This window comes from Chenopodium album, chromosome 21 (genome assembly GCF_948465745.1).
Source record: "Chenopodium album chromosome 21, dcCheAlbu1.1, whole genome shotgun sequence".
Taxonomy (NCBI): Eukaryota; Viridiplantae; Streptophyta; class Magnoliopsida; order Caryophyllales; family Amaranthaceae; genus Chenopodium; species Chenopodium album.
In genome coordinates, this window is record NC_137854.1 from 26,680,730 (window position 1) to 26,700,273 (window position 19,544).

The window sequence follows — 19,544 nt, forward strand, 5'->3', positions numbered from 1 at the left end:
GGGTCAGCTGCATTTATTAGGCCAGCGGCATTTATTAGGTTGGCCGCATTAATTAGGTTGGCAACATTTATGAAATCAGTTGGAATAGTGCCTGAGTTGGGGCTATATATAGCCATGAAACATGAGCTATTCCATCACATCTCCTACTTCTCTTCTTACGACTTTCCTTCTCCTTTCTCCTTCCTCCTCCATTTTCACCTTCTTTTTAAGCTTTCATTTTGTAGTCTTGAGCTCCTCACGAGCACCTCCTCGCCGCCACCCTATTACCACCATTTGGCCACCACCTTGCAGTCACCTCCTTCCTTGCGTTGCACCGTAAGTAAGCCATATATTTCTCATTTTAGTACTACTACTAAGTACTAGTAATACTACTACTACTATTACTCTCAACTTCTACTACTACTACTACTACTACTACTACTAAGCACTAGTAGTACTACTACTACAACTACATCTACGTATTACTACTACTTCCTATCTTATTACTATTATTATTATTATTATTACTACTACTATCATTATCATTGTTATTAATATGACTACTACTACTCACATGTACTACTACTACTTACGTAGCATTACTACTACCTTATTATTATTATTATTATTATTATTATTATTATTATGAATTATTAAAGATTATTTTATAAATACAAGTGTTAATTTTATAAAAGGGTTATAGTAATAAGTTGTTCATGCACAACTAGTCAAAGTCGATAGTCTAAGTCCTTGTGTCTATGGTTTGAAAAGTATTTGATAAGAATTATTGGTTTGTTACAGGAGGAATTTCGGGTTCGAAATTAGGAGCTCCGTACTTGTGTTCAAAAATCAAGGTGCGTACACGTGGCTAGATCTTTTATAAAGTGGCTTTTATATGCAACGTGATTTACATGTTAAGAGAGAATTTGAACCATGTTTAAATGATTGTGAAATATATTTCGGTGGAACATGTTTTAATCGTTTAATCTCAAATGTTTAAATATTTTATATGGTTGGTTATAAACTTGTATTGATATTCAGGATATTTAAAAATGAAGTTTTATTGTTTAAATTATCCCGATTATGGGATATTGGAAAGTTTATTTATCAGGATTTATTCTTTGGATCTTTGGATTTTTAACTCCCACTACGCGGAGTAAGTTGAAGACTATGGACTTTGTATGACCTAGGGCATGTTCATATCTACTGAACTGAGCTGAACTGAACTGATTGGAACTGAACTGAACTGAACTGAATTGAGCTGAAATGAATATTTTATGTGAGAGGGAAATTAAGAGCTGAACTGAACTGAACTGAACTGAACTGATTGGAACTGAACTGAATTGAACTAAACTGATTGGAGCTGAACTGAACTGAAATTAAGTAAATGTGAATAGGCCCCTAGTCTTTCCCCTTGATAGCACCATGTAAAGGAGTTACTAGTTTGGGGGGTGTGCACACTTAAGTGGTAAAATGATTTACGAAAATAAGGATTGATTTATCCTATTCGGAATTATTTTTGGAAAGTTAGTTGTTTCGAAAATTGGTTCTTTTGACAAGTTTTTATACATGAATTTCTATTCATGAATGGTTTGGATAAATTGTGATTTATTTAAGTTAAATCTCTTTGACAGCATGTTTAATTAATTAAATTGATTTTACATGTCTAGCATTTGTATGTACTTAGCATTTTGGCTAATACGTATTTGTTTTGTTTTGGCTTGGCCCTACTTATCATTTTGATGAGTAGATAGGTGATGGCGATCGGACAACGTGAACTATATGCTGCATTGGGAATGATGGGCGGTGATCACCTAATTTAACTTAATAAACATAGCATTAGTAGTATAGTTACTTTGAAAGTGTATCAAACTATTATTACTACTATTATTATCATCAATGAAAGTTAAGTACTATTTTCCGCTGCAAAACTCTGTTAAGCCTTACGTAATCACGTGGCGGTAATACTCCCATGTTACTTCCTAAAGTTGAATCATTATCAGGGGCGGACCCACGTGAGGACAAGTGGGGACAAATGTCCCCCCACTTTCAAAAAAAAAAATCAGAGAAAAAAAAAAAAAAAAAAAAAAAAAGTAAAACAGCAAGAAATCAGAATTTCATGAGTCATCACGTGGGCTAAGAGCCTAAGAAAGAAGAAACAAAAAAATTTCAGAAAAAAAGGGAGGAAAGAGAAAATTGAAAATTGAAAAACTTAAGAGAGAGAAAGTAGATCTTGCACTAGTGCACCACCGAGGCACCGCCGCACCGAGCCACCGACCACCGCACCGTCGCTGCCACCGCGCCAGACCAGCCTGCCGCTCCGGCATCCCACACAGCCGGACGCCCGCCGCCCGGACAGGCGGACAGCAGGACAACTCCTCCACAAGTTAGTTTTTTTTTTTTCCTAATTTTTGATTATTAAAAAATTAAAGAATTAGTTTATGAATTATGAGTAATTGTGTTTATGTAATCATGTTTTTGAATTAATTTGTGATTTAGTTTATTTGTTATTAGTTTGTGAATTGAATTGTGAATTTGTGATTTTGTGAATTATGTGGTGAAAAATGGTGAATGAAAGATTGAAATTTTGAAAGTAGACAAGTCACAAGTAGTTTGTGAATTTAATTAATATGTAAATTAGTTTGTAACTTTGTGTATTGAATTAGTTTGTGATTTGGTTTTTTAGATTTTGGATGCTTGTTGTTAAAAAAATGATTATTGAATATTAAAGCTTAATTTTTAAATGAATTAGGATATGTCAAGTTCTTCAAGCAAGTCTAGGACAATGGGAAAACAAGCGGATCTTCGTCAAATGTTGTTTAAAAAATTGAAATCACAAGATAATTCTTGTTCTTCACCCATACAAAGTGAGATACCTTCTAATCATAATATGCAAAATGAAACCATTAGTATTGAACCAATTGATGTGAATGATGTGGATGAACCAATTGATGTGAACGATGTGGATGAAGAATTTGATGTGGATATAGAAATGGGAGATTCAACTACTAGTAATGAAACGTTTGAGGTTGAGGAAGAGGAGGAAGAAGAGGAATTGGCTTATGATGTTGAACTTCTTCCTCATGATCCGGGACTAAGAATGGACATAATGGACTATCCCCCTAATCAAAGAAATCCGGTGAGGAGAGCCTACATTCTTAAAAAACCTTGTCAACCAAAAACTCATAATTTCCCTCAAAGACAATGCTCCGGAAAACGGCGTTTTAATGTGAAGTGGTTTAATAAAAGAGATTGGCTTGAATATAGTATTTCAAAAGATGCCACATTTTGTTTTGTATGTTACTTGTTCAAGCATGAAGTTGAAAATAATTGTGGCGGTGATGCATTTGTTAATGGAGGATTTAGGGCATGGAATAAACCGGAGAGGTTTGATAAGCATGTTGGTGGAGTGAATAGTGCTCATAATGTTGCTTATGAGAAGTATGTGAATCTAAGAGAGGGGGAAAAAAAATCAATTGTCAAAATATTTGACAATGCAAGTGAGGCACAAATTCAAAAATATCATATTCGTTTGAAAGCATCATTAACATGTTTGAGATTTCTTTTGGGGCAAGGTTTGGCATTTCGTGGGCATCTTGAAAGTGAGGAGTCATACAATCGGGGTAATTTCCTTGAACTTTTGAAATGGCTAAGGGGAAAAGTGGAGGAAGTTAAAAATCATACTCTAGAAAATGCTCCTAAAAATTGTATATTGACTTCTCCTAAGATTCAAAAGGACATTATAACTTGTTGTGCAAAAGAAACAACTAGGCGTATAGTAGAAGAGATTGGTGATGATTACTTTGCAATATTGGCGGATGAGTCAAGTGATGTGTCCCAAAAAGAACAATTAGCTCTTGTTTTGCGTTTTGTTGATAGAAAAAGTGGAGCGGTAATGGAAAGATTTTTAGGCATTGTTCATGTTGGTGATACTACCGCTTTATCTTTAAAAAATGCAATAATCTCTTTGCTTATAGAACACAACTTGAGTCCATCAATGATTAGAGGGCAAGGATATGATGGGGCTAGTAACATGAAAGGTGAAATAAATGGGCTTAAGACTTTGATTATGAATGACACTCCTAGAGCTTATTACATTCATTGTTTTGCACATCAACTTCAATTGACTCTTGTTGCCGTTGCTAAAAAAAATGATAATTGTGGTTGGGTGTTTGAAATTACTACAAACTTGTTGAATGTAATTGGGGCTTCTTGTAAAAGAAGAGAAATGATTCGAAAAAGTCAAGCTCAAAAGGTTGCTCAAGCATTAGAAATGGAGGAAATTAATAGTGGTTCGGGATTGAATCAAGAAGTTGGTTTGAAAAGACCCGGAGATACACGTTGGGGATCACATTACAAATGTGTTCTAAACATTATCTCTTTGTTTCCTACAATTGTTGAGGTACTTGTGCACATTGGCAAACATGGTTCATCGGAGGATAAGTTCAAAGCTCAAATTGTGTTGGGTTCGTTAGAATCATTTGATTTTATTTTCATGGCTCACTTGATGTTGACAATTTTTGGATACACTAATGATTTGTGTGTTGCTTTGCAAAGAAAAGAACAAGATATTGTTAATGCCATGAGACTTGTTTCTTCTACAACGAAAGTGTTACAAAAAATGAGGGAACAAGGTTGGGATATTCTCTTGAAAAAAGTAACTTCATTTTGCAATAAACACAAAATTGATGTTCCTAATATGGAGGCTAATTATGTTCCACATGGAAGATCAAGGCGTTTTGCTGAGAAAGCTACAAATGAACATCATTTTCGTGTTGGAATATTCTTGGAAGTGATTGATTTGCATCTTCAAGAACTTGATAATCGGTTTAATGAGAAGAACATGGAGCTACTTACTTGCATGGCTAGCTTAAGTCCTAAGGATAATTTTTCATCCTTTGACAAAGAAAAGGTACAAAAGCTAACCTCATATATAAAAGATACTTGTCTTATTGTTATTATATATTAATATTTGTCTTATTGTTATTATATATTAATAATTGTCCATTTTTTTTACAAGGTGCTTAAACTTGCTTCTTTGTACCCCGAAGACTTTTCACATAATGAGTTGTTGTGTCTTGATGATCAACTTGAAGTGTTCAAGCAAATCATGTTAGATGATGAAAATTTTCGAGATTTGCATGACATTAATTCTCTTTCAAAGATGCTTGTCAAAACCAAGTTGCATGAGACTTATCCTCTTATTCATTTGCTTATCAAGTTAATGTTGATTCTTCCCGTTGCTACGACAAGTGTTGAAAGAGTCTTTTCGGCAATGACATATATCAAAAATAAATTGAGAAATAGTATGGGTGATCAACTTATGAATGATTGTTTGGTTACTTTCATTGAGAAAGAAGTGTTTTTACAAGTCCCTGATGAAGATATCATTGATCGATTTTAAAGAATGAAGACTCGGAGGATATTTTAGTAGTTTGTAACCGAATTGTATTATTCAATGGATTTTGGGATGTAACTTTTTAGTATTAAACAAGTATGTACCCGAATTATTTGTATTGTGTTCCCGTTTTTTTAAAAACAGGTTGATGTTAGTTGAATTATCGAAATTGTCCCCCCATTGTCAAATTTCTAGGTCCGCCACTGATCATTATTGTTAATATTAGAGAGTAATTTGGGGGTGTTACACGCAACTTTGACCATTAATTTTTTTTAATTGTCTATTAGTAAAAATTGTAACAAAATTATATTTTGAAAGTAGACATTATGACTAAGCTAATGATATATTATATTATGTAATAATATTTATTGAAAAAATTAAGTCAACCATAATATGTGAATAGTGCAATTGTTAAAGTGATGCATTTTAAAAAAAAACGGAGGGAGTGCAATTCTTTACTTTTCCACCCACCCCACTACCTTCATATTTTATTAATTTCTCCAATTTTTCCAAAAACTCTAGCATGCCGTATGAAGAAATGGAGCAAGTTTTTAAAATGAAAAGGATATGTATTTTAAAGGTGAACATAAATTGTGTTCTAGTCTAAACTTATGCCTAACAAATGGGTCAACCTGAAGAAGAAATGCTTTTTAGTCCCCCTTTAGGTCAGGTCACTTTTGGGTCGGGTCAGCTAACATTTGGGTCGGGTCAATATCGGGTTGGGTGAACTTCGGTTCGGGACGAGTCTGTTCGGGTCAACTCTATTTCTGGTTCGGGTCAATTTCAAATCAATGTTTTTGGGTCAATTTCAGATCATAGGTCGGGTTTTTCGGGTCGGGTCATCGGTTCTGGGTAAGGATTGCCAGGTCTAGTCTAGACTCTAGAGTAGGGCCTTGGAGGCGAGGCTCATTTGTTATTGAACTTCGCGTGAGTCATCTTCAATTACATCTTTCCCTGTTTCCCCCTCTTTCGTCAATTACAGGGAATTTGTGAAGAAGCAGATTCTTTCAAAAAAATGGAGGGCGGCGAAGAGTTGAGCATCGAAGAACTCACTTCGAACATCTCTACCTACAAAGAGCAACTACAGCAAGTAATTTCTTTTTCGAATTATTATCTTGTAAATGTTTAAATTATATTTTGCGATTTAGGGTTTATTGTAATTCGATTTCCTGATTGTTGTGTTGTTCTTGGTATCAAATTAGGGTTTGATTTGTTATTTTATTTTACTATTGCTAATTTAGTTTATCATAATTGATGAGAGTTGATTGATTTGATGTGTATTGTTATTTTGGTTTCTATATGAACGATAATTGGGTATCAAACTTCAAGCTATTTCTTTTGTATAATTGGAGGGTTTTATATATTGGATTGGAATTACCAATGCCGGAATTAAATAGAAGATGATTTTCGTTGGAGTTATAATCGTGAAATTTTGTTGTAAGGTTTTGTGGGAAATATTGATGACTTGACTGTATGTCTTATGACTATAGTTGTAAATCTGTTTATTGAATTAGCAGGAGTGATATGTAAGAATTTTCGAAATTGTCAAACAACATCAGGGGTTCAAATTGTTTGTGGATGAGCTTTCTGCTCCCATAGGCTAGAGAATCAAATATTTTTTAGTTTGATTGTCAATTTCACGTGTTTTTATTAGTTTATATTAAAATCTGCAATGAATAATGCTGCATATTTGCGAACTAGCTTCCTTCCCAAATGGTGACATGCATAAGATTATTTAGCTTCTTAACTCTTAAGAAGCAACAGTCCTGCAAATTTTAAAATAGTTTATTGACTCTCATCTATGTAAGTGGTAACCGAGGTTCTTAATTTCCACTTTTCTTGGGTAGCCATTGAGTTCTTTTCGATTAACAGGTAATGGGGGTTTCATAGTTTGCATCATGATGAAATTGATTAATGAATCTTACTTTGGTTTCTAATCTTTATGTTGTGTGCTTTGAATGATGAGTATATGTTAGTTTAATTCTTGTTCTTTTCGTCTTTAATTGATACTCCCTATGGCCTCCGTTCCTTAATGATTGCCACACGTTACTTTTTTTCCTCAACTTTATCAATATTTTAAATTGTATTAGTAAAAATAATGACTTGATATTATTATAATATACATTAAGATAAATCCAACAACTTATTAGCATTTGTTTTTGTATAATGGCAAAAATAGATGGTCAGAATTATACTATTATTTTCTACATATTTGCATGAGATTATGTTTTGATTTTTGATATATATATTTTTCTGTGCAATTTCAGGTTAAATTGCTTTTGGAGGATGATCCAGGGAATTCTGAATATAAGGACATGGAAAAAGAACTTGAAGAGGTGATCATAACCCAAAACTTCTGTTGATATCTACCCAAATAATCTCTCTCTCTCTCTCTCTCTCTCTCTCTCTCTCTCTCTCTATACAGAATTTGGTATATATTGGTAAAATATGCTGTGCCTTATTTTGAAGGATCTAATTTTCCTGTGTGTTTATTCTCCTCTTTAAGCTTTTGATTGGTGTGAGAAATTAGAGAGGCTTATTACAGACTTTTTTTTGGCAGGGCATTGGGGTAGGTGTAGAGAAGAGGAATCATCATTTTAGTTGAGAATAGGTTTTAGTTCTAAGGAAGAATAAATCTGTAATATGGTAATTTGGTTTTTATTAGGTGGTTGGTTGTTATATCTAGGAAGGAACCAAAGGGTATATTCTATTTAATTTTTCTTTCTTTTTTTTTTTTTTTTTTTTTTGCATGGCGTAGACAAACACGATAATAATGTGTAAAAGTTTCTTGGAAGTTCATCCACATATTTCATCACTTTTCGTTTTTTGGTCAAGTAAGGTGGGTAATGAAGGGTACATTGTTACTTTTCAAGGATTCGTCAAGTAGGAGAATTTTTTTCCCTCACATACTCCAACTCCATTTTTTTAATGAGAGATGATGAATGCTATTGTTTGAAATTTTATTAAAAGAGTTACTTTTAGTATTGCGAACTGTCACAGCTTATTAATCTGTCAAGCATCCGTGATTTGGTTTCTTTGTCTGATTCTCACGAGGAGAGTTTGGTTAGCTGATTCCTCTAGATCCTTTCCTTGTCATTTCTTTTATAGTCAGCTATTAATAAATTCTAAATTCACAACTTTTTCCCTTCTAAAAGTTAGCTAAAAGGATTAGGCACTTAAGTAGATGACTGATTTTATTTGGGTTTCTAGTTTGGAGGAAACGCAAGACTTGTAATCTTAGATTTGGAGATAAATCAATTCTCTATCTTTTTATGTGTGCTATTCCAAGGTTGCTGAGTTAACTTTTCTGGCTCATTTGCACATTGTTTGTATGAAATTAAGAAAGTGTCAGGGGCATGGTTGTGGAAATATTCTATTTTGTTGCTATTATATGGTTTCTTTGGTTGGAGAAGAACATTTTTTTGTGGTTGGCAATTTTTGGGGGTTTCAATTTATGGGATCTAGTGGTATTTTCAAGTTCTGTCTGGGTTCTTGCTCATGTGGTATTAATGCCAGTGTTCCTTTGTATTCTAATGTGGAATTGGAGATGATTTTTTCTGCTCTTTTTCTTGATTAGTTATGGACTGTTGGTTCCTTTTTTTTTATTTTTTATTTATTTTTTTATTTTCTTATCTTTATTATTTTTTTATTCTATTGTTTTATGATAATTTTGATTTATATGCATATATATACTACCTGGTTTATTGATAATCTGGAAAGTCAAAATTATTATTGAGGAAGGGATGGGCAAGATGTTAAGAAAGCAAAGTATGAAATAAAATGTGAATTTTTTCATTGTTTAATGTTTAAAAAGGTTATTGTGGATCCAATGGTAGAAGTGAAAGTATACATAAAATGACCGTACATCATGTCTGTACAGACTTAGGTCGAAAAATCTATTTTAATTTATTAATAGATTGTAAGAGGGTATGAGCTTTAATTTATAATACCTTTCTCTTTATACTCAAAATTTATTGTGCATTTTGATCAAGTTTTGAAATACGATGTAATTATGTAGTTCAACAAGTGACAAAAACAAGCTGCTTATAATTGGTTTTTATCTTGTTGCTTGTTTTAAAGTTATTACTGTTTTTGATCAAGTTTGGCTCATATCATAATAATAGGCAGCTGTAATGGGAGTAGAGAAATGGTTAGAGATGTGTAGATTGTTAGAATTTCATCCAGATGCCCATCACTTCTATCTTGGTTTCTGTGCAGGTCTGCTATGTGTTGGATGTTTCACCTCTGCATACATCCTCATGATTTCAGTCTTTCAGGAGTTGACCCCGATTTTCTAAGTTCGGAATTTAACAGTTGTCTAGGCCTAATTTATATTTCTGTATAATTTTCTTATACTGAGTATAATGTATCTTTCAGGTAATTGCTCTGACCGAAGAGCTACTGGAAACTACAAAGCAAAATGAGAATTTTGTTTCTGCTATCAGCACAAATGCAAGTACATCTGATACCCTGCAGGAATCAAATAGAATATCTCAGTATGAAATGGTAGCTCTCTCTCTCTCTCTCTCTCTCTCTCTCTCTCTCTCGCATGCACGCACAATTATTTTGAAGTTCCTCCACGAGACCAAAGACTAAATAAAACAGTATGTACAATGTGACTCAGAAAGTAATAACATACATAAACTAAAGACCCTGATATTTAGAACATCCATTTAGTGCAAGAAAGACATAACAATAAAGTTCTGCAATAAAGGCAGCTGGTTCGCCAAGAACAGATACAGGATTTCTAGACATAACCATAAAGTTCTGCAATATCTGTATTCTGTAAGATGTAGGATATATGGTTTTCTTTTTTTATTTCTTGATCACTCCGGGTAATGCTTTTTGTTGCCCATTCAAATTTCTATTGCTCTAGATCCAATTGTATCTGCACAATCTTCAGCTCTTTTTAATATTACATCGTGCCTTGTGTTATTGCTGAAGGTGTCACTTCTTCATTTTCAGGATTCCATAAACATGTTAGATAGAGAAGACAGGCTCCCTGTTGGGACAAAAATTCAAGCAGTTTGGAGTGAAGACGGAGAATGGTAAGAAGAGGCAGTATCATGTGTTTAGTAGGATATAATTGCTTTTGCTGTTTATTTTACCTTCTGTTTCTGTGTTTGATTAGTTAAATGTTCAGGTATAATGCAACTGTTGAGGCTTGCACTCTGAATGGCTATTTTGTTCGCTTTGATGAATGGGGAAATAAGGAAGAGGTATTTTCCTGATTTTATTCTGACAATTGTTCCTAGTTATGAATATGTTATGCTGTGATTCTTCTGATATATCTCGTCATTATGGAATTCAAGGCTTCTTGATGTGTCACTGTATTGAAGATAACTTGTTTATTTTTTGCATAAAACATGATTTCTACCCCAGAAACAGGCCTGGCCCTGGGCCCAATACTGCTTGGGCCTCAAATTCATCATATGTATACAAGTTGTTGTAGAGATGATTTAGTATAATCATTGTGGTTCAGAGGTAAATGTGTAGCTTCAAGTTCTTGTAGGTGCATGGTTCGATTCCCATTATTTAATCTCAACTATTGACGATTTACCTAGAATAATCCCAACTAAGGATTATATTCTAACAGTACCAACTTTGCCTCTTATTTTCTTCCAGGGGTCCCAATGGTAACCTTTTGAATAGGTAATTTTTAAAATTTTTTTTAATAAATGTCACGTGTCAACACGTGATTAGTTTAGAATTTTAAAAATTAGAAAATAAAATCAGAAAAAAAAAAAATCAGAAAATTCAAAAAAAAAAAAAATCAGAAAATTGAAAAAAAAAAAAAGGAAAATTAGGAAAAAAAAATTTAAAAAACAAAAAAAAAAAAAAATCAGAAAGTAAAAATACAATTAGAAAATTATCAGAAAATTTTAAATAAATCAGAAAATTAAAAAAATCAGAATATGATAATAAAAAACAGAAAGTTAAAAAAAATCAGAAAAAATTAAAAAAAAAAAAAGAAAAATCCCAAAACCCTCCGAGTCACCCCCACCACCTTGTAACCCTAGACAGCCTTCCCCTCCCCTTTCCCCGCCGGTGGCCAACCCCCAAAACATCCCAAAATGGTTGGCCGACACCCACCCATCTCGGAAAACACTCGGCCGGCCCAAACCACCCTCCGAAACTACCCCATCGCTATTCCCCGACCCCCAAAACAACCCCTCCCACTTCCCCGGCCATCAAAACAACCCCTCCTCCTTTCCCCTACCGCCAAAATGGTTTTGGCGGTGGGGGAAAGGAGGTGGGGTTGTTTTGAGGGTTGGGGAAGAGGAGGTGGTGGTTATGGGGGTCGGGGAATAGTGAGGGGGGTGTTTTTGGGCCGACTCGATGGTTTCCGAGCTGATTGGGTGTCGGCCGGCAGTTTTAGGGGGCTATGGGGGTTGGCCGTCGGCGGGGAAAGGGGAGGGAGGGTGGCTGGCTAGGGTTACGGGGTGGTGGGAGGGTGACTTGGGTTTTTTTTTGTTTCTTTAAATTTTTTGATTTCATTCTAATTTTCTGATTTTTTTATTAATTTTTTTATTAATTTTTTGAGATTGTTCTAAGTGTCTGATTTTTTTATATTTTTTTGATTTTTTTTTTGAATTTCAGATTTTTATTAATTTTCTGTTTTTTTTATTTCTAATTTTTTATAATTATTATTATTATTTTTTAATTTTCTATTTTTTTATTTTGGGCCAATCGTGTGTTGACATGTGGCATATGACTTGTTACAACAGGTTATTGACCCGTAGTTGACCGGTTGGGTGTACTAGAAGAAAATAAGAGGCAAAGTTGGTACTGTTAGAAAACAATCCTTAGTTGGGATTGTTCTAGATAAATCGTCAATAGTTGGGATTATTGAAGTGTATTTTTCCAGATTTTTTTATTATTATTTTTTAATCAAAATCTATCCAAACTAAATAGTCAGTCATACATGCTTATTTGTTAGATACTTATTCAGCTTTAAATTAAAGCACTCTTATTTAAAGCTTTAGATAATCTCTTCATTTGTTTAATGTGTGCTTTATTTTTCATTTTTGGCTGTTTTTTAATTTATTGTTTCATTACCATATTTTGGAAAATTTTAACAATATTATTATACTTTCCTCCTCACTAATGTACCCGACTCAGTTTCATTTTTTAAAAATATCCTTCTCTATCTCATCCCTACAATAACCTACTAATTCTTTTATGATTTTTATTTTATTTTATTTTTTGTTTTCAACATATTTCCATTGATTAATAATATATATATATATATATATTTTTTCCCCTAAACTTTTGTGAAAGTCAAATCGAAGCATTTATTAAAAAACGAGAAGTATTATACATCTCATTGAAAAGAGGACCTAAATTTATCTCAATTGCACTGGGCCTCCATGATAGTTGGGACGAACCTGTCCAGAAATATGGTCTACGTTTATTTGTTCAAGTCTGGATGATGATTTCTTGAGACAATGCGTAATGATATTATTTAATGTTTGGGCCAGAAAGTGCAGCCAAGCACTAATGGAAAACTGTTGCCAAAAATGTAACATAAAGAAATCCAGCCTTAGGAAATTTGTGGTGTTAGAACAGATTATACACAAAGTTTCATGTGGTGTGGCCAGGGTTACTTGATCAAACCCCGGTCAGTGTTTTGGTGTGTGTGTCAGCCGGCCACATGTTGTGGCTTTAGATTAAATTGCATTCCCAGTGAAGAGTAGATGTGTTACAGTTAATGGGTTGCATACATCCCAGGCTGAAAATCAGTAGAGTTTGAGCTTGGTTGTTTTGATCGGAATACATATACTTGTATATGAGCTCAATTCAAATCTGCCTTTTGAGCTATGTTATTTGAACACTTATTTTTAAAAGGCTGGTGCACCTCGTAATTCAATACATACATTCAGGTTATACTCTGACTTAAAACTTAGAGCAAAACAACTTGAGCTTGAAATAACATACTTTGCAAATATTTGGCTAATATTTTGCTATCCTTATAACTGATGTGAGATGTTTTACTTTAAATTCTTCAATATGCAACATTATAAACTGTAAATTTCAACCTTTTTTTCGAAGGCCTCAAACTACTTAGCTGCTTGGCTCATGAAATCTATCTATACTATATATGAAAAGGTGTTCCTTTTAAAGGAACGGTGCCATGTGGCACTCTTCAAAATATGTGTGTTATGTCACAATGTCACGTCATCATCCAAAGTATATGTGCTACGTAATCTACCCACTTCTTTTAACAAAATAAAATATGCTTTGAACAAGATTCGAACCCATAACCTCCAATACATATAGGTAATACATTTACCATCTCAACCAACTATTATTAATGTTTCAAGTTTTACATAATATTATATATTCCTTTCATTTATTAGGCGAATTAGAGGTAATATAATTCATTTATTTTTCACAGGATTAGAATATAAATACATATGATGTAAAAAAAAAAAAAAGACATCCGAGGCAACGCCCGAACCACTACACACACTAACTATATAAATGGTCGAACATAATTATTAATTAAAGCAAGTACACATACTAGCAACCCGGCACTAGTTAGTTTCTTAAAAGTTGATGTTATAAATGTAATAACTTATATTTTTAGTGAGGTGGGCAAATAGAATTGGATATGGTGCTTCCTTTCTTAACCAGTGATTTCAGTGAGATGGGCAAATAGAATTGGATATGGGCAAATTTCAAGCTTATAGTTCCTGCTAGTGAATGACATATGATCTATTGATTTGAATTCTCAGGTTGATCCTGCAAATGTCCGATTACTTCAAGGTGACGATGATGATGCAGGTGTTGATGCTTTATTAAAGGCAGAGAAGGAAGCAGAAGCTACTAAACAGGCCTTGAAACGAAAAATTGCACAGGCAGCTGCTGGTGACTTCCAGTCAAGAAGTTTACCAGCAAAACTTCGTATAAATCCTGATGACCCTGAAGACGTGGTGAGTATTGGATATGGTGCTTCCTTTCTTAACCAAGTGCTTTATGTTTCTGCGTTGATTTTTTAATTAGTTTTTGGGTGGGTTAAGGGTGCTCCCTATCCAAGCTTACAATTTAGGCTAAGTTGCATAGTTTCATTTTGTTAATGATCTGGATAGAGTGTACGAAAGGCAATATTAACACCTAGCATTCTTAAAGAAAAGGCGGGAACTGAACTTCGGCCAAACTGGCTGAGCAAGGGGCTTGCTCAGTATTGCGTGGATCAAAGATCAAACCCCTTTAAATTGTAAACCAAATGGACCCCCTAAACACAATTGGGTCGAATATTTTTATTACAATTATCCAAAACTCCTGTCCCTCTATCTCGTATATCTTGTCCCAATCTTTTGTACTATTCTCTAACCCTGATCACATGATATACATGAATGCATCTCTCTCTTTATACCTATTAGCTCCGATAATCCACTTCTAGAAACCTAGATCTTTGTGAAACCATTAATCAAACATGTGTTGGCTTTTCCACACACCTTTTTTAAAACACTGCTTTGCAATGGCTTTAATCTTTTACCAGCTTCGCCAACAACCTTTCCCAACACTGCCATCTTAATACTTCCATACTTGAACTTTATAAGACTTTCCAAGGTTTATTGTGGTTCATACTCAAATCCAGGGTGTGTCATACGAATCTAACATTGTATTACATGACTATATTTTTTGTATATATTAATGAGAATATTTGGTCAATTTGTTTAAGTTTGACCTTGAATATGGTAACGGGCACTCTTTTATGGTATGGAGGGAGTAATGTTATTCATTCCGATTCTCATTACACACATTGGTACATAAAAGGGAGTTCCTCCCATTGTTGATATAAAAATTGTCTTTTGTCATTGGTATAACAATTGGCTCTATTTTTCAAATCTAATTATTGGAAAATTTAAACCTAAATCAATGTGGAAACACTAATATCTCTTTTTATTTGCTTAATGTACTTCGTATTGTATTTTTTACTTCCCCCTTTATCAACCTTAAGTTAATGTGGACAGTAAACTTACCATTCCCGATTTGTAGTAGGTAGTGACCAATGTATGAAAAAGCTCTAGGCACACTAAAGAGATAGAGGTACTACACACTTCAGTTTGAGCACATAGTTTTAAGGAAGATTAATTGACTATAGTAATTTCTTATGTGAAAGTTGGTAGTGGGTAATCTTTTTACCATAGTTAGTGGGTTTTGGAGACCATTACTTTGTGGGTGGTGATGTCCTTGTTGTTTTCATGGCAGTACTCCAATAAAGTATTACCCATACCATTTCTTATTTAGGGTAAAAAAAATAAAAAAAAATAAAAATAGAAGTGTGTTGGCTGGATAAGGATGACCCTTAAGAAAGTGTGTCAACATAATTCATGATTAGATCATTTAATGTGAAGATTTTTGGATCCTCCACTTAAATTGACGTTCATTTACACTATGTTTAAATACAAGGAAAGAGTGGAAAAGTAAAAAAGAAGGGAAAGGAAGGGTGATAGTTTCTATTGTTTGGATAACATTTGTAGGGGGTGAGATACATGGAGGGGAGGAAAATTTTCCATTGATTATTTAAGAATAAATTCTTTTCAAAGTTTGAAAGCTTGGAAGGAAAATAAATTATACAAATTAAATTATCATGAAAAGACAATTTTAAACTTTCATTTTCTAAACAAATTCTACGTTTATGGGCTGCTCTCGATTTTCCCCCCATTTCTACTCTCAATTATTCATCACAAATCGTAAACTTTTAAATACCATCACGAATCAGAAACTTTGAAACTCTTAACTCTACACTATGTTTGGATAATAATAGTGAAGGCAAAAAGAAGGAAGCGGAAAGGGAGGTGAGGACTGAGGAGAGGGAGACAAAGAGTGATGCATCCCTCCTCTTCTCTTCTCTTCTCTTCTCTTCTCTTCTCTTCCTTTCCCTCCGTTTCTCACTAGTTAAGCATAGTGCTAATTTCCGATTTCATAACCTCAGCATCACTAGAATTCCCTCCTTTTCTCTCTATCCAAACATAGTGCTAGTTTCCAATGTTGTTGCTAACTTGAATTAATAGAATTTATTGATGAGAGTGCTACATATCATTTGGTAACTTGTGTTGATTGTGCAGAAAGCAGCAAAACGTAAGAAGATACACTCATTTAAGTCAAAAGCGCGATTTGAGCAACTTGAGGTGACTCAGAACAAACGTCAAAATGCTTGGCAGCAATTTCAAAGTACAAAAGGCCGTGCGAAGAAGGTATTATTACTTTTATTTGTTTTGGTTGCTTGTTATCTACCTGCTGCTGCCCCTTGTTGGAATCTGGGTTATGTCTCAGTCTTAGTCTGGCTGATCATCTAATGGATCTGCTCAGTTATCATCTATCTTTAATTATCTGTGTAATTCCACAAGTTGAACACTTGCCTCCTGCTGGTCTTTCACTATTGTGCTTCTATTATAAACCTAAAATAATCTAAACACTTGGCAGCAAGGTGCAGCAAGTTGCATATTGATTGTATGCTAAGTCTGCCTTGGTTTATTCTTGTAGTTTTTGATTGACTGGGGTGTAGTGGGGGTGGGGAGGACTGACAAAGTAGAAAGTGATAGGGTTATCAGGTTGGTTGAGCTAAAAAAAGATCGGATTATCCATTTCCTTTTTTTCTTTGTGTTGAATCTTTCAGGTCTTATTGTTCTCTTTCCTGCCAACTGTTTTTCATGCAATATATTTCATATAACTAGGGTGGCTCACGCACGATGCACGTGCCATAGCTAGCCTTATCCAGGGAGCTCTTTTAGTTTGAAATTATGTCACAAATTTAGTTGCTGGTAGCATTACAGAGAAAATATATAAACAAATATTTTTTTGGGGTATAATTGTCCATATGCAATTATTATAAACTTAAAAAAAAAAAAAAAAAAAAGACAATTATCGGGTATGATTTCGCCACACGAATCATAAGAGTTTGTTTAAAATGTTTAAAAAGTTAGGGATTTACTTTGTAGTAAATATTTTGTTCCATCTTCTTTTTTTTTGGTTAAATGTTCCCTCTTCCTATTTACTTTGTTTTGTTGTATATTTATCAATTTTATTTGCCTTTATTGGCAGAGTGCAGTGACAAATGTACATGTCAAGTGTCTTGAGGGGGTACTAATTTGGTTCTCTTTTTGGCGACTAGGTTGGTTTCTTCTCAGGGCGCAAAAAAGAAAGCATTTTTAAGTCCCCTGAAGATCCACAGGGTAAGGTTGGAGTGACTGGAAGTGGAAAAGGCTTGACAGACTTTCAGAAACGGGAGAAGCACCTGCACCTCAAGGGAGCTAACATAGACAATGAAAATGGTGAAGCTGATGATTAAGCCTTTCATGGCGTTGTATTAAGCAACTTGTATTTATCTTACCAGAGTATGAGTTAGGATTAGGCTCTTGATTAATACTTTCAAATCTGTTATTTGCTGTTACAGGTAAAAGACTGGATTCAATTTTATGTTACGTTGAATTCCCGGATTCAATTTTATGTTACGTTGAATTGTAGCTATTACAGAGTATGACTTTTGAAATTTGTTTTCGCTAGTGTTGAATTTGGTATGAACTCCAATCTTTCTATGTAACAACTGCTCACTACTAATCATATCGAAGATGCTTGAATGCTTGATGTTATACGCAGTTTCTGCATATTATTCTTGAGGACATGTTGCACAGTGTATGGTTATAACTTTTGATTTGGCCCATAAAAACGGGTTTGCTTGACATTATTTTTTGGTACATTCTTACATGCATCCTCATGCATGTAAGATAGCTGCATCACCTTCAATAGCAGCATTATATTAAATTATTAATAGAACACTGCCACCTTCATCTTTCCTCTTTCTTAATTTTTCTTCCTGCAATTTCCTTTTGTCTTAGTTTTTACTTTTCTTTTTTTTCATGATTCTTACTTTACTGTCATTTTCTCTCTCTTTCATCTCTTTCACTTTCATTTTCTCTCCTCTTTCTTCTCTTTCATTTGATATTTTCTCTCTCCTATGTTTTCTTTATCATTATAAATTCGTTGTTATTCCTAAAGGAATTATCAATGTAGGTTAGTTTTTATGTTGTAGTATAAAGTTTCCAAATAAGGAAGTGATGCATTTAAAAAACACACCCATAAAAGGGAAGTGATGCATATAAAAAAAACGGAGGGAGGTTTTTTTTTTTTTTTTTCTTTTCTGTTACAAGATTCCAAATTCTACTTTTAAATAGATGAAACCCGTGCGATGCACAGTTTGTTAGTATTTTTTAAAAAATATTTTTCATATTTATGTGATTAAAATTGTTATTATATTAGTTTTAAAATATTAGATAGTATTTTGTATTTAATTAATTTAAAATTTAAAATCTCATTCGTCAATTTTGCTTACGTGACATTTGAATTACAACTTAAATTTATAATCTTACATGGCGCGCTAAGAAAATTAAATCCTACGTGGCACTCTAAAAACTCAGGGAAAAACTTCCATATATATATATATATATATATATATATATATATATATATATATTAGATTGGATGAGCGGGTGTAGGTCTAAATTAAAACTGCGTAAATTTTTTTAATTCATTTAGGTGTATCATACCCCCACTAATTCAAGGTTAGTTTTTGCTTAAAAATCATAATGTCCAAGGTTATGCACACAAGATTGTAGTAATTGTGCTGGCACAAAAACTAACAAGTAAACAAGTATTACCGCATCAAAATCTTAAGTCGACAAAGTATAGTGTTAGTGTACATGAATTTTAAATAGAAACAAATATCAAAATGCTCAAATGCTCATTGGAGGGAGTTAAAAAAAAAAAAAAAAAATATTGGAGGGAGTAAAAAGGTTTTATTCACTTTTAAAAAGTGAGTACAATTCTTGGTGATGTCTTGTTACTTTAACTAGGGCAAGTGTTTTGTTTCCTACCATCCATAATTCTTAAAAATATGTCAACTATTATATTGTAACGTACTAACGTAATACATGACAATATGTATTATATACATATAGGGTGTTTTGCTGTTTTGGAGCATTTGAAAATGTCGAAATGCCCTTATCTTTAAGAGTTCTACCCCTACCGTTGATACTATTTTTTGTCGTGCTTTAACCCTTTTTCAAGAATGACAATCCCGTTCTCTCTCGGACAATATAAATCCTACTGGTCCTCCCATTCTGCATCTCCTCCTACCCCTTCTTTTATTTCTTGGTCC

At 33.6% G+C, this 19,544-nt stretch overlaps 2 protein-coding genes across 2 annotated transcripts; both read left to right on the forward strand.

The window, feature by feature from the left end:
• Positions 1–2,055: 2,055 nt before the first annotated feature.
• On the forward strand, positions 2,056–5,540 carry LOC145602978 (uncharacterized). Its single transcript, XM_081659115.1, has 4 exons — positions 2,056–2,365; positions 2,732–3,434; positions 4,716–4,891; positions 5,000–5,540. Exons 2-4 carry the CDS (start codon positions 2,735–2,737, stop codon positions 5,381–5,383), a joined length of 1,260 nt encoding a protein of 419 aa, XP_081515241.1. The 5' UTR covers positions 2,056–2,365; positions 2,732–2,734; the 3' UTR covers positions 5,384–5,540.
• Positions 5,541–6,290: 750 nt separating this feature from the next.
• Positions 6,291–17,879, forward strand: LOC145601579 (uncharacterized). Its single transcript, XM_081657618.1, has 8 exons — positions 6,291–6,467; positions 7,645–7,713; positions 9,755–9,883; positions 10,343–10,425; positions 10,521–10,596; positions 14,116–14,313; positions 16,456–16,584; positions 17,502–17,879. Exons 1-8 carry the CDS (start codon positions 6,393–6,395, stop codon positions 17,676–17,678), a joined length of 936 nt encoding a protein of 311 aa, XP_081513744.1. The 5' UTR covers positions 6,291–6,392; the 3' UTR covers positions 17,679–17,879.
• Positions 17,880–19,544: the final 1,665 nt, after the last annotated feature.